The 13,727-nt window shown below is 35.8% G+C and overlaps 1 protein-coding gene across 4 annotated transcripts; it reads left to right on the top strand.

Moving 5' to 3' along the window:
- The first annotated feature begins 560 nt into the window (after positions 1–560).
- On the top strand, positions 561–12,157 carry ppcdc (phosphopantothenoylcysteine decarboxylase). Of its 4 annotated transcripts, none has more exons than XM_048168677.1 (6): positions 563–933; positions 1,824–1,919; positions 2,070–2,198; positions 2,301–2,469; positions 2,664–2,774; positions 11,685–12,157. In XM_048168677.1, exons 1-5 carry the CDS (start codon positions 790–792, stop codon positions 2,738–2,740), a joined length of 615 nt encoding a protein of 204 aa, XP_048024634.1. In that variant the 5' UTR covers positions 563–789; the 3' UTR covers positions 2,741–2,774; positions 11,685–12,157. The 4 variants fall into 4 exon arrangements, with proteins under 4 accessions (XP_048024637.1, XP_048024634.1, XP_048024633.1 ...); XM_048168676.1 differs by lacking the exon at positions 11,685–12,157 and adding an exon at positions 3,412–4,180; XM_048168678.1 differs by lacking the exon at positions 11,685–12,157 and adding an exon at positions 3,246–4,180.
- The last annotated feature ends 1,570 nt before the right edge of the window (positions 12,158–13,727 follow it).

Genomic DNA, 13,727 nt, shown 5'->3' with positions numbered 1-13,727 from the left:
CCACTTTTTCATATTCTGGAAGTATCCCATCTATTTTCTCTAAAACTCCTCAATAATACGTTTTAAGCCTTGAACCAAACTACCCAGGTATGAGACGAATACTATTTCAAACATTGGTTTAAAGAAACTCAGCATTTGACAATTGAAGAAGAAGATAAAGGCACAAGACTGTGTACGTTGCGTCTTTTATGAGCAAATGAACTACACTGCCCATGAAGCACTGGGAATGACGTAACCGAATTTAAAAAACGACGATATATAAAATGTGCAATATTAACAAAATAAATAAATAAAATGTGAAATATGCACTATGAATTTATAGACTATTATTATAAGCATGATAAACAAATTGAGCTGTCCTTATGGATTATGGGTAGTATAATTCGTCATAATTTTTTTAAACAAAGTTTAAATCATATTTCATTAACATTTTCATAGTTAAAGGCGAAAATCCTGTTATATTTAGGCACATTATTCGTTTTCCAGCTTCATAGAGCATTTTACTGCGTACACTTCCAGCCAGCGACGGCGCTGTGACGATGCGTTTACTCCAATGTTTACGGAAGTAGACAAAAACAAAACCTGAAGAATGAGCGACGGTTAACGCTCAACGGGCTCTAAACTCTGCTCATTAAATGTGCAATCTAAGTGTTCAATTAAATTCCTCATCCCGTACTACAATTTAAGTATGAGTGATACAAATATCATACATTACAAAAGAAATGCTTTAGAAAGGGGAAGCTAATCAAATAGAAAAAGTCTATAAGTTAGTTAGCACGAAGATTAATAATGCAGCAGGATTCTGATTCTGATCATAAACAACTAGAACTGCAAACAAATAGTACAAAATTTCATGTTCTGGTCGGTTTGACTGGCAGTGTAGCAGCACTCAAGGCGCCTTTGTTGGTAACACAACTACTTGAGATTCCAGGGGTAAGTGTATTTATATTCCAGCAGTTAAACTATATTCATGATTTAAGCTGACAGAGCCACTGCTGTAGCCGAGTTCACCATGTCCTCCAATGTCATTTTCATTAAACATATTTATCCACTAGAGAGTGCTATTTGTTTGAACATTGCGAGTTATTTTAATATGTGATAATGGTAAATTATTTGAAATGGAGGTTTATACATCATCTGAAAGCTGAATAAATAAGCTTTCAATTGATGTATGGTTTGTAGGATAGGACTATATTTGGCCGAGATACAACTTTTTGAAAATCTGGAATCTGAGGGTGCAAAAAAAATCAAAATATTGAGAAAATCACCTTTAAAGTTGTCCAAATGAAGTCCTTAGCAATGCATATTCACTCACAAAAAATATTTTTTTTTCATATATTTACGGTAGGAAATTTACAAAATATCTTCATGGAACATGATCTTTACTTAATATCCTAATGATTTTTTGCATAAAAGAAAAATTGATAATTTTGACCCATACAATGTTTTGTTGGCTATTGCACAAATATACCTGTGCGACTTATGACTGGTTTTGTGGTCCAGGGTTACATAAGACTGTCATAATTTATTGAGTAAATAATAAACTCAAATTTTGAAAGACTGAAGTCATATTAGATTTGTTTTATCACAATTATTATTAATTTCTCTCTTTCGGTTTGAGTGGATGTTTTATTTTTTGTCCTTCAAAATTAATAAAATAAAGGATAATAAAAACATGATAGTGTTTTTAATGTGTCCATTTATTTATTTGGCTTACAAATAAATTGATCATATATATATTTGATTTATTTATGTCAAATATCAGTCATGGTTAAAAGATTTCATAGGAGTTGAACAAATCTTTTTTCTGTTCTGTTCTCTAGGTTGATGTACGTGTGGTCACCACAGACCATGCAACTCATTTTTTCGATATCAGCGAAGTCCCTGTTTGTGTGTACAGAGATAAGGATGAGTGGGAGGTCAGTGCAGCCTTTGAAGAGGAAAAGATGCATTTTCATTAATCAAACAACAACATTACATTGTTTCCTGCTGTGACGTTACATCAATACGTAAACTGACCTGATTTTTCAGAGAAGATATGAAAGGCTTTCCTTATATTTCTATGCTAGATATGGACAAAACGCTCTGACCCTGTGCTACATATTGAACTTAGACGTTGGGCAGATCTTTTAGTGATTGCGCCACTGGATGCCAACACACTTGGCAAAATTGCCAGTGGAATATGTGACAACCTTTTGGTAGGTAATGTATTATTATTACATCGTTGGGCATTTTTGTTTGGATTTTATTGGATGTATCATTTATTATATAACTATGCTTACCCATTTTGTCCATGACAGACCTGTGTGGTGCGGGCCTGGGACACCAGCCGTCCTTTGCTCTTCTGTCCTGCAATGAACACAGCCATGTGGAATCACCCTATCACTGCACAGCAAGTGGCCACACTTAAAGGCTTTGGCTATGTTGAGATACCATGCATTGCCAAAAAACTTGTCTGTGGAGAAGAAGGTATCTTCCAAGAATTTGTTTTTACGAGGCAATTGCATTGATAAGGGAGAATGGAACAGATAAAAAAATTCTCATCAGTGTGTGAAAGTCACTCATGCATTATTCGTAAACTGAACATCAAACAGATGTTATCTGACAAGCTTTGATTAATTTAATTAGCATTTCTTGTGTTTTGGCTCGTCTTACATTCACAGGTAAAGGTGCCATGGCAGAGGTTTCAACTATTGTTGAAACTATCAAACAGTACATCCAGACACGTCCTCCTGAATGACCTCGGACTAAACGTACCAGGGCCAGCGGGCAAGGTTATCCACACATTGTTATTATTATTCATGCTCTATCTTCTATTACATTTTAACCTGGATTTTGCCATGAAAAGCTGGCATAGTATTTAGAAACAAACAAACATATTTTTCTGTCATTTATAGTTCTTTGTAATGCTTTTATTCATTATATACTTAACATGAATTGCACTTTCGGTATTGAAAACATTGAAACATTGAAAACATTACTTTTCATTAAGTGCCACATTTTAGCTTAGCTGAATGTCAATATTGTTTAATCTTTAGATCCCTTATGCAATGGTAGCTTATCCTCAATATGTAACTTATTATGATAGATGATCAGAAACTGACACGTCAACACTGTAAAATATAAACCGTTGAGTTAAAAAGTTAAAATTCAAAGCGACTTGATGCATTAAGATTTTTAAGTTCTCTCAACACCTAAGTAACACTACTTTGTTTTGTCAATGTAAATTTGTTCGTTCACTAAAGGCAAAATTCCTCATTCAGCCAACAAATTCATCAAGACAACTACAAATTTCTTGTTCAGCAAATTTTAGTAACACAATAAATTGATCTGTCATTTTGATAGTTGTACATATTAGTCTTATAGGACACTTAATATGTTAAATGAACCATGCTATCTTTGTTTGTGAAGGAGCAATCGTCCTAAAAAGCAAACATATTCAGGACCTCAACACTGGACACACAAACCTCAGGAACGGTGACAACGGTGACAAAGAAATGAGCTCTTAACAACAAGTAACTAACAATAATGACAAAACACCAACAAAAGTTTTAATAAAGACAGCAAACAGCAAAATGTTCCATAAATATTGTTTAAAATGAAATTCTTTGTTGTTTAACTAGTTGGGACAACATTTGCGGGAATACTGTTTGTCTAACTTGGGTTTTTATGGTTTCAAGTTATTCACATTTCTTAATTTTTGTAACTCAATAGGTTCTGTAATCTGGAAAATATGGAGTTGCTTTTTTACAGTGTATTGATATTTATTTTAAGGCAACAACATATTCATGATTGGTGTAGTTTACTTGATAAATTAACTGCTTTAAATGTCGGAAGTGTATGTGACCTAGTTGGCATACATGTCCTCTCTGTGAAATTACACCTCTAAGCGAGGGTCTCAGAGGTCGAGTGAGGGGCCTCTAACCGCAACAGTAGCAAGCGGTCATGAAAATAGCCTCAGGTTGTACTAGGAGATACTGATGTATTTAACACCTCCAAATATCTTGTTTTTACAGATGTATATCCTGTTTGCAGGTTACCGTTAGAAATGGGTTCCATCTATTATTCACATGTGGTTAACCACCTTTATTCTCATTAGGCACCAAAAGCACAGGCATAGATACTATATGATTGCCTTAGATTTGGATTAAAAATAATAATAAAAAAGGTTTCATCTGAAGGCTTTGTAGAATTATTGAGTGCTATACATGGGTGATTCTTCAATTAGGGAAACATTACTGTCCCCTTGTAAGATTAAGGAGTTTTTTTTTTTTTTTCTCCTAATTTTTAAGAGTGTTATAATGTTAAAGGATTAGTCCACTTTTAAATACACTTTTCCTGATAAATTTACTCACCCCCATGTCATCCAAGATGTTCATGTCTTTCTTTCGTCAGTCGAAAAGAAATTAAGGTTTTTGAGGAAAACATTCCAGGATTATTCTCCTTACAGTGGATTTCAATGGCTACCAACAGATTGAAGGTCAAAATTACAGTTTCAGTGCAGCTTCAATGGCTTTAAATGATACCAGATGAGTAATAAGGGTCTTATCTAGCGAATCGATCGGTCATTTTCGGAAAAAAATACAACTGTTTATGCTTTATAAACAAAATATCGCCTTGAACTTACTTTCCGCTTCCACATTCTCCATAACGCTTACGCTGAATGTCCTACGCCTTCCCTATTCAAGTTACGGAAAAAACGAAACTGCCGCCGCGTTCGTTCCGCAAGTAGAACAGGGAAGGCGTAGAACATTCAGCGTAAGCGTTATGAAGAATGCGGAAGCGGAAAGTACGTTCAAGGCGATATTTTGTTTATAAAGCATAAACGGTTGTATTTTTTTCGAAAATGACCGATCGATTCGCTAGATAAGACACTTATTACTCGTCTGGTATCGTTTAAAGCCTTTGAAGCTGCACTGAAACTGTAATTTTGAAATCCACTGTAAGGAGAATAATCCTGGAATGTTTTCCTCAAAAACCTTAATTTCTTTTCGACTGACGAAAGAAAGACATGAACATCTTGGATGACATGGGGGTGAGTAAATATATCAGGAAAAGTGTATTTAAAAGTGGACTAATCCTTTAAATTTCCTAGTATAATATTTTGTGGATTATCCTGCCCAGACTTTTAGTATATAAGTAAAAGTGTTAAATGGGAAATTCATCTTTGCACTGCCTAAAACATATTCTCAATCAATTTATTTGGTTCTTGTTCCATTTACCTACTTTCCCTACATAAACCTTTCCTTCATCCTGTTCATTCTTCTTTTGTTTCCGTTTCTCTAAGCTAAAGATTTAGAAAATGTCAACGTGCATGTCTGACATTGGGGTTAGAACAAAGGGTGTATCTGTGTCTCTACAGTTTAAAAGGATAGATAACATCCTGCTAATGTGTGTATAGGGATAAACAGCTTATAAGAGCTTTTATACAATCCTTGAAATGGTTTTTGAGAGACACAAAGTTCAAAAACAACTTTCTCTTGACCAGAGTCACGTTGGGTTTAATAATCAGTCCAGAACAGCAATGTAACCCTTTATATACACTCACTGGCCACTTTATTAGGTACACCTTGCTAGTACTAGGTTGGACCACCTTTTGCCTCAGAACTACCTTAATTCTTCATGGCATAGATTCAGCAAGGCGCCGGAAACATTCCTCAGAGATTTTAGGCCATATTGACATGATAACATCACACAGTTGCTGCAGATCACACATCCAAGATGCGAATCTCACGTTCCACCACATCCCAAAGGTGCTCTACTGGATTGAGATCTGGTGACTGTGGAGGCCATTTGAGTGTAATGAACTCATTGTCATGTTCAAGAAACCAGTTTGAGATGATTTGAGCTTTGTAACATGTCACGTTATTCTGCTGGAAGTAGCCAACAGAAGAAGGGTACACTGTGGTCATAAAGGGATGGACAAGGTCAGCAACAATACTTAGGCTGTGGCATTTAAACAATGCTCAGTTGGTACAAATTGGTCGTCTGCTGCTGTAGACTATCTACTTCATGTGTACTTCAACATGTTGTAAGTTCAGAGATGCCCTTCTGCAGACCTCGGTTGTAACGAGTGGTTATTTGAGTTACTGTTTCCTCTCTATCAGCTCAAAGCAGTCTGGCCATTCTCCTCTGACCTCTGGCATCAACAAGGCACTTTCACTCACAAAACTGCCACTCACTGGAGATTTTCTTTTCTTTTTCTTTTTTTTTACCTTCTCTGTAAACCCTAGAGATGTTTGTGCATGAAAATCTCAGTAGATTAGCAGTTTCTGAAATACTCAGACCAGTCTGAAACCAACAACCATGCCATGTTCAAAGTCACTTATATCACCTTTCTTCCCCATTCTGATGCTCAGTTTGAACTTCAGCAGAACGTCTTGACCATATCTACATGCTGCCATTGGCTGATTAGATATTTGCATTAACGTGCAGTTGAACAGGTGTACCTAATAAAGTGGCCGGTGAGCCAATGCAATATTTTTATATTTTGTTTTCCATTTTTACTATTACATTAATTTATGCTTCAAATTTGCTGTTCTGTTTAAATTGTGCAGAAAAAAATGACTTCTGTTGAGACAACTTACCCCTTTACATGTCTCACCATTTAAACATATTGTAATTGTTCAATAGGTTTTTTATATATATATATATATATATATATATATATATATATATATATACAATGAAAATTGTTAATATAACATTGGTATAATGGAAAATTGCATCATATCAAAGAATCAATAGTTTTTGTGTTAGTTCAGTCAGGAACCCATGGTAGGAGATGATGCAAGTACTGGCACATTAAATTTCAACATTTAATCAAAACACTTGTTCATCCTTATTTGTTTAGCAAAGCAGTTGAGGTGTTGTCAGTGCTGCTTTTCACACAGTCCCCTGTCTGATGCGGTGTCCTCCTGTCATTGGCTGCCAAGCCAGACTTTAAAAACAGGCACACCGGCAGGAGGGGAAACGTTTATCAAGCAGGTACTAGAAGGGAGTGAAATCAACTGAGCATAATGTGGAGGAGGCTCCAATCTCTTGGCAGGCTAAATGAGAGTAAAATATTCTTACTCGCATGTGGGTTGTAGATGGCACTGATCTGTGTTAGTCAAGGTCAGTTCACTGAAATGCCTTTTGTGGAGGGGTAACAGGAAACAACATGGGAAATATATTGCGAAACAACAAGAACCAATCTATTGCACAATTCTGGTGCACTTATGTTCTCGTCTCCTTTTACTCTTTTGCGCACTCAGAGCAACAACAAAACATGTTCTGTATTAACAATCAACATTTATTCCAGTTTTGTTCATGTGCAACCTTATGTTTCATAATCAAAAATCTAATTTATGAATTTAAAATGCACACACAAAGGACTTTCATGCACACCCGGGGCTCAGGTGTACCCCAGCAGATTGCTTGATGTTGGAGGTGTCACTAAGGTTGAGTAAACACTTGTCACATTTCCTGCTTGTAGCCCTTTGGGGATGTTGACAGGCCCTTGGCGCTGCTTCCCCAGGTAGCTGAAATGTAATACAGACATGGCTGATGTAACTCCACAGCTGAGTGAACTCATAGCTCCTGACTCGAGCACATGAGCTGGCACGGTTTCATCACTTATTTAAACATATCACACGTTCAAAGTAAACACATTCAAACTAGCACAATTGTGCTGCTGCTGCCAATGCTAAAAAATGTACTGCTGTAAATGAACAGCAGGAAATATTTGAGAAAAAACTCTAACCCTGCAGGTTCATTTATAATATACTAGTACATAATACATTTATTGATGTCAATTTATTCTTGGTTTAGCGTGATATGTTAAAAATGTAGAATAAATATAAACTTAGTTTAATAAAAGTATTGTTCAATACTAGTTCATGCCTTAAAGGGATAGTTCACCCAAAAATTAAAATTCTGTCATCATTTATTCACCCTCATGTTGTTCCAAACCGGTAAGACTTTCATTCATCTTCGGAACACAAATGAAGATATTTTTAATAAAGTCTGAGCGATTTCTGTCCCCCCATTGACAGCTATGCAACTACCACTTTGATGCTTCAAAAAGTTCAGAGATCGTAAAACTAATAGGCCACGTACACACTGTAAGTTTCAGGAGTAACAACCGCATTTAAATGCGGGAGTGAATCCCCTAAATTATCGCTAGCCTACATGTGTGTACGGAACACGACTCGCTCTAGAAAAAGCATGATTGACAGCTTGGAAACCATAGCGACGTTCTGGCGTCTCTCATGTTTGGTATCCGTTATTGTGACCAAAGTAGTTATTTTCTGCAATTCAACTTAACGCACTAACACAGTACCATTCATTATAAGCAGGGTTGCCAGGTTTTCACAACTAAACCCGCCCAATTGCTCCTCAAAACTAGACCAATCGCATTTCAGGGGGGTCCCACAGTAAAAATCACGTTCTGAGCGGTAAAATTCGCGTTTTTGGCGGGACTATGGAGTCAAATTAATGCCTTAAAGTTTTGCACAAAAATAAAGTTTTGCAAAACAAAAAAAAGAATTGAGCAATAAAAAAAATGTTTTGCAAACAAAAATAAAGAATTGCAAAGGAAAAATAAAGTATTGAGCAGAAAAAAATAAGTTTTGCAAACAAAAATAATAAATTGCAAAATAAAATAAAGTAGTGCAAAAATAAAAATATAATCAATTACAAAAATCAATGACAGCTGTAATCCTATTTTATCTTTGCCACATATTTTTCATGCTCAAACCTACTAAATCATTTGCAACGCTCATTTTATTCTGCGTTTCAGTCAAGCGTGCGCTCACGATACCGGCTTTCGTTTGCGCTGCACTGTTCTGTGCGGTTCTCTTTATGGCACTGGTTTGACGTGGGGGTGGAGTCAAGAAACGGGGGCACGCCCCCGCGAAACACGTCATCGCAGGAGACGCAGATCGCAACAGAACAGATCAAGCATAGAGACAGAGCGCATTTATTATAATCTGAAAACCACGCCCACCGGGGGAAAAACAATCCAACCGTCTCCATTGACTTTGTAATGCATGAGGCTGCCTCCTTGTCTTTTCTGACTCATTACAAAAAACAGAACAATGCCTAAAAGCTGCTGTGTGACAAGGTGTATAGCTAACAAGCTAAAAAACCCAGAAATAAGTTTTTATAAGCTGTCGACCCCAAAAAACGAATGTTTAAGGACACAAAAGTGGATACAGGCAGTGAGACAGAGCACAACAGGTCATTTACTATAAGAAATGCATTGGAGGGGGTCGTAATTGGCGACAACATATGCTAAACAAACCAACAAAAACAAACCATTCATTATTTTTAACCATGTCAAAGAATTATTTCACCTGTCGCTGATTACGTTCCCCTCCAATGCATTTCGTGGGGGCGTGCCCCCGTTTCTTGACTCCACCCCCACGTCAAACCAGCGCCATAAAGAGATCCGCACAGAAAAGTGCAGCGCAAAAGAAAACCGGTATCGTGAGCGCACGCTTGACTGAAACGCAGAATAAAATGAGCGTTGCAAATGATTTAGTAGGTTTGAGCATGAAAAATATGTGGCAAAGATAAAATAGGATTACAGCTGTCATTGATTTTTGTAATTGATTATATTTTTATTTTTGCACTACTTTATTTTATTTTGCAATTTATTATTTTTGTTTGCAAAACTTATTTTTTTCTGCTCAATACTTTATTTTTCCTTTGCAATTCTTTATTTTTGTTTGCAAAACATTTTTTTATTGCTCAATTCTTTTTTGTGTTTTGCAAAACTTTATTTTTGTGCAAAACTTTAAGGCATTAATTTGACTCCATACGGGACTCCACAGGTAAAATTTGCATTCCAGGGACTAAATATCATGTTATTTTGGGTAGATTCAACCCGCGGACACGAAAAACAACCTGCGGCAACAGTGAAAAAGTAGCTCAATTCTGCGGGAAAACTGCGGAATTGGTAACACTGATTATAAGTGTTTTTGTGCTTGTTGTTTAAACTTGTTTCATAAAGTGAACGGGTTTATGGAGTAGGCCTAATTAAAGTGAGCAGACATGAATCGCAATATTTTGGTCTTATTTTCAGCTTAAAGCATTTGGATTTATTTCGGTTTATTATGGGCTTGTTCTTGTTTGCGGATTTTTCAAGCAAGATTTGGCAACTCGAATGAGTCAAGGCTCATGCTTTCATTGCGATTCACCGCACATACAGAAGAGAGACACAAAACGTCATTAACAACTAATTGTATTTTTCGGGAGTTAATACGGTTGTAGAATGCGGTTGTCACTCCTGTATTTTACTGAACTGTGTGTGTACAGAACACAATTAACACTAAAAGGTGAACTGACAACCAAATTTAGCTGCAGTATGTACGTGGCCTATATGTACTGAGTGGTTTAGTCCAACTTTATATGATGAACAGATTGAATTTAGGCTTTTATTCACATATAAACATTGATCAGCAAACATAAACAAGCTCAACCGAACCTGCTTGACGCGTGAGAACAAACCTTTTGCAGAAGCTCAAACGTGCTGCGTAACAGACAAGAATAAAGCTCATTGGTTCTCGCACGTGTCAAGCAAACATGCTTGAGCTTCTGTTTACCATAACTGATATGTGGAGTTGATGAATGTTTATATGTGAATAAAAGCATGAATTAAATCTGTTCGTCATATAAAGAGACCGAGTCTCTTTGGACTAAACCACTCAATTCATATGGATTAGTTTAACGATGTCTTTATGAACTTTTTGAAACATCAAAGTGGTAGTTGCATAGCTGTCAATGGAGGGACAGAAATCACTTAAAATATCTACATTTGTTTTCCAAACGAAAGTCTTACGGGTTTGGAACGACATGAGGGTGAGTAAATGATGACACAATTTTAATTTTGGGGTGAACTAACCCTTTAACTAATGTTAATTAATTGAACCTTATTGTAAAGTGTTACCAGCATTGATTATATTTGAGCTTCTGTAATCACAACAGTTGTTAAGATGTGCCTGATAAGCATTGCAATCATTGACTTTTCACTATCACCTACCTATCATATTTTCTGTTGTTTTCTTCCTTATGGGTATTTACTGATTTCCAAGATATTTCAATACAATTCCTAACTGTAACTGACACACTAACAGCTTATATGACACAATAAAAGTCACTTCCCACAAAAATCCATGGTTGTTTTATATTATTGTAGTTTTATTTTTATTTAAATAGTAAAAAGTAAAGTGGCAGAATGCTTGTGTATGTAAGAGCACACAGTCTCTTACATACATTGAGGTGTAAAACGCTACAACTTCCTAAGGGTCACATGTAGAACGTTTTGCACATACTATTTTGAGAATTAAAAAACCTCATCTCTCCCCACCCCCTCCCCAGAACTGGTTTAATCTGTCACAACTGTCATGTTAACTGGAAGCACTCATGCCTTGGCTTCCTTTTTCTTTTATCTAGCCTAGTTATTTCATGACCTTTGTTCTCCCTCTCAGTATTGTTCTCTTCTTTGATTGTTTGGAGGTTTTAGATAGCAAATGATTATGGTTTCCATATAAGAAAAATAGCGAAGTCATGAAGCTTCACATTATGCAAAAAAAGTGCTTTTTTGAATACTTCTGGACAAGGAGAAGTATAGCCAAAGTATAAGTGTTAGACAGCTAACCTGAATCATTTAACAGCATCGATTTTATCCTCCCTTATAGGGTTTTATATAAAAAGATCACCTGGTGACATCTGTTGATCGGCTGTAACACCATGGAAACTGGAAGTGCAAGGTGTTGTAGGAAATCCTGTAGAGACCCTGTTCCTGAGGAAGGATCACTCCCTGGGGAACATGCGGTCTTATGGAGGACATCAACTTGTCTAGACTATGTAGTTGCAATCTCAACGTGCAAACAATTAGACACAGTTGACAAATGTACTGTGTAAATTGAAAGCCATCACGGATAAAAATGTGTCGGAAAACTTTAATACTAAAGCTCTGTTCATTGTCTGTTAACAGCCATTATCCATTTCTCTTTATGTAAAAAAACATGTATTCATATATTAATTACAATAGGACTTGCTGTACATTAGTGGTGAAAAAATGTTGTGTGTGAGTGTATCTGATTCATTCCACATATAAATTATTTTGCAACCAAAATAAACACATTATATATATTCTGCTAATAAATGACCTAAATCTGGCCTCTTATACCATGGCCAACCATTAACTCCAGCAAGATGACAGGGTTCAATAAACAACAGGCATCTCTGCTATCTGTGTTGTGTCAAACCTGAAATGCAGAGATTCCTTGGGGGGGAAACTTTAAAACTTCAAAGAATCCTCCAGATTATCCCTTCATCACATACCAGATTTTATTATAGTGTAAAACTAGAGCTGGTGTTTCTTAAAGGGATAGTTCACCCAAAAATAAAGATTTTGGTAACATTTTACCATAAGGTTTATTTGTTAACATTAGTTAACTACCGTAGTTAATATGAACTATCAATGAACAACACTACTACAACATTTATTAATCTCAGTTAGTGTTAATCTCACATTTTTAAGATCAAAAGTTGTAGCCTATCTGTTAACATTAGTAAATGCACTGTGAACTAACGTGAACATGAACATTTTTTTTAAACTAGCATTAACAAAGGTTAATTAACGCTATAAGAATATATTGCTCATTGTTAGTTCATGTTAGTTAATGCATTAACTAATGTTAAAAAAATGAGACATTATTGTAAAGTGTTACCAAGTTTTCTTTTCTCATTTTCCTTTAATCCATACAATTGAAGTCAGTGAGATCCAGTTTTTTACTTCATTGGTTGCCATTATATGAAAAAAAAAAAAAATGCAGATTAAAAATGTATACATTTTTTCCCACAAACTTTGCTCTGTTGTTCCGAATGAAACATACGCAAAGCGGTATTCTTCAAATCTTCAGGTTTACTGAATGCACACAGGGAATATTTTATATAATATATATATATATATATATATAACAATGAAATTATGTGGTTTTTATAATCAGTTAACACTGCTTTTGTCATTTTTTACAAGATGGACGAAATTTGTCACCAAAAAAGTTGTTCGGTTTAACCAATATTTCGGTTATACCAAATGACGATATTTTCAAACAATGCTAACAGGCTGATATCTAGCTAGCTAGCTAGTTAGATTGCTAGCTAGCTAACAAAAGGCCAATCAATCATTTTATATTTAGTAAAAGTTTTTAAAATATTACAACATTTACAACATTATACATGTTTTATAGCGGTTGTACCGAATGACCTGATGTTTCGGGACATGCGTATGAGCAAGTGAAAACATGAATTTTTCAAATAGTTAAAAGAAAGTTAGTTACTTCGCTTCACGACCATGTGGTCCTTTGCAGGGCTGCGTTCAGCCCCGACAAAACGTTGCAAAACGTTTTTTAAACGGAAACGGTGGTGCGTTGAACACCCCGTTCTGATGACGCAAGAGTTGCATTTTCGGAGCCCGATGAAGTCGGTATAAATACGTGTTTAATACAGCAAAATACGCTCGATGTTACAGTCACTGCCCTTGCCATCCAGAATAAAACATCTCAAAACAGTGAAGGGATTTGTGGAAACTGTGGTTCTTATTGTGATCCAAAATTTGTCTTTATGTTTATGAAAGTTTATGTTTAAAGTGTCTAGCACACCTTCCTAAGGAAAGGATATGGACCAGAAGACATTGCAATTACTAAGTGATATTTAGACAGTCTTAAAGAAGT

The sequence above is a fragment of the Megalobrama amblycephala genome, linkage group LG19 (assembly GCF_018812025.1).
Source record: "Megalobrama amblycephala isolate DHTTF-2021 linkage group LG19, ASM1881202v1, whole genome shotgun sequence".
In the NCBI taxonomy this organism is placed as follows: domain Eukaryota; kingdom Metazoa; phylum Chordata; class Actinopteri; order Cypriniformes; family Xenocyprididae; genus Megalobrama; species Megalobrama amblycephala.
The sequence above is the reverse complement of the archived record's forward strand: the minus strand, read 5'-3'. Positions and strand labels throughout refer to the sequence as shown.

Bases quoted from the DNA above. Each gene is read 5' to 3' on its own strand.
- ppcdc (XM_048168677.1), top strand. From the start codon at position 790: ATGCAGCAGGATTCTGATTCTGATCATAAACAACTAGAACTGCAAACA. The intron at 934-1,823 runs GTAAGTGTATTT...TCTGTTCTCTAG, and splicing joins AACTACTTGAGATTCCAGGG to GTTGATGTACGTGTGGTCAC. The intron at 2,470-2,663 runs GTATCTTCCAAG...TTACATTCACAG, and splicing joins ACTTGTCTGTGGAGAAGAAG to GTAAAGGTGCCATGGCAGAG.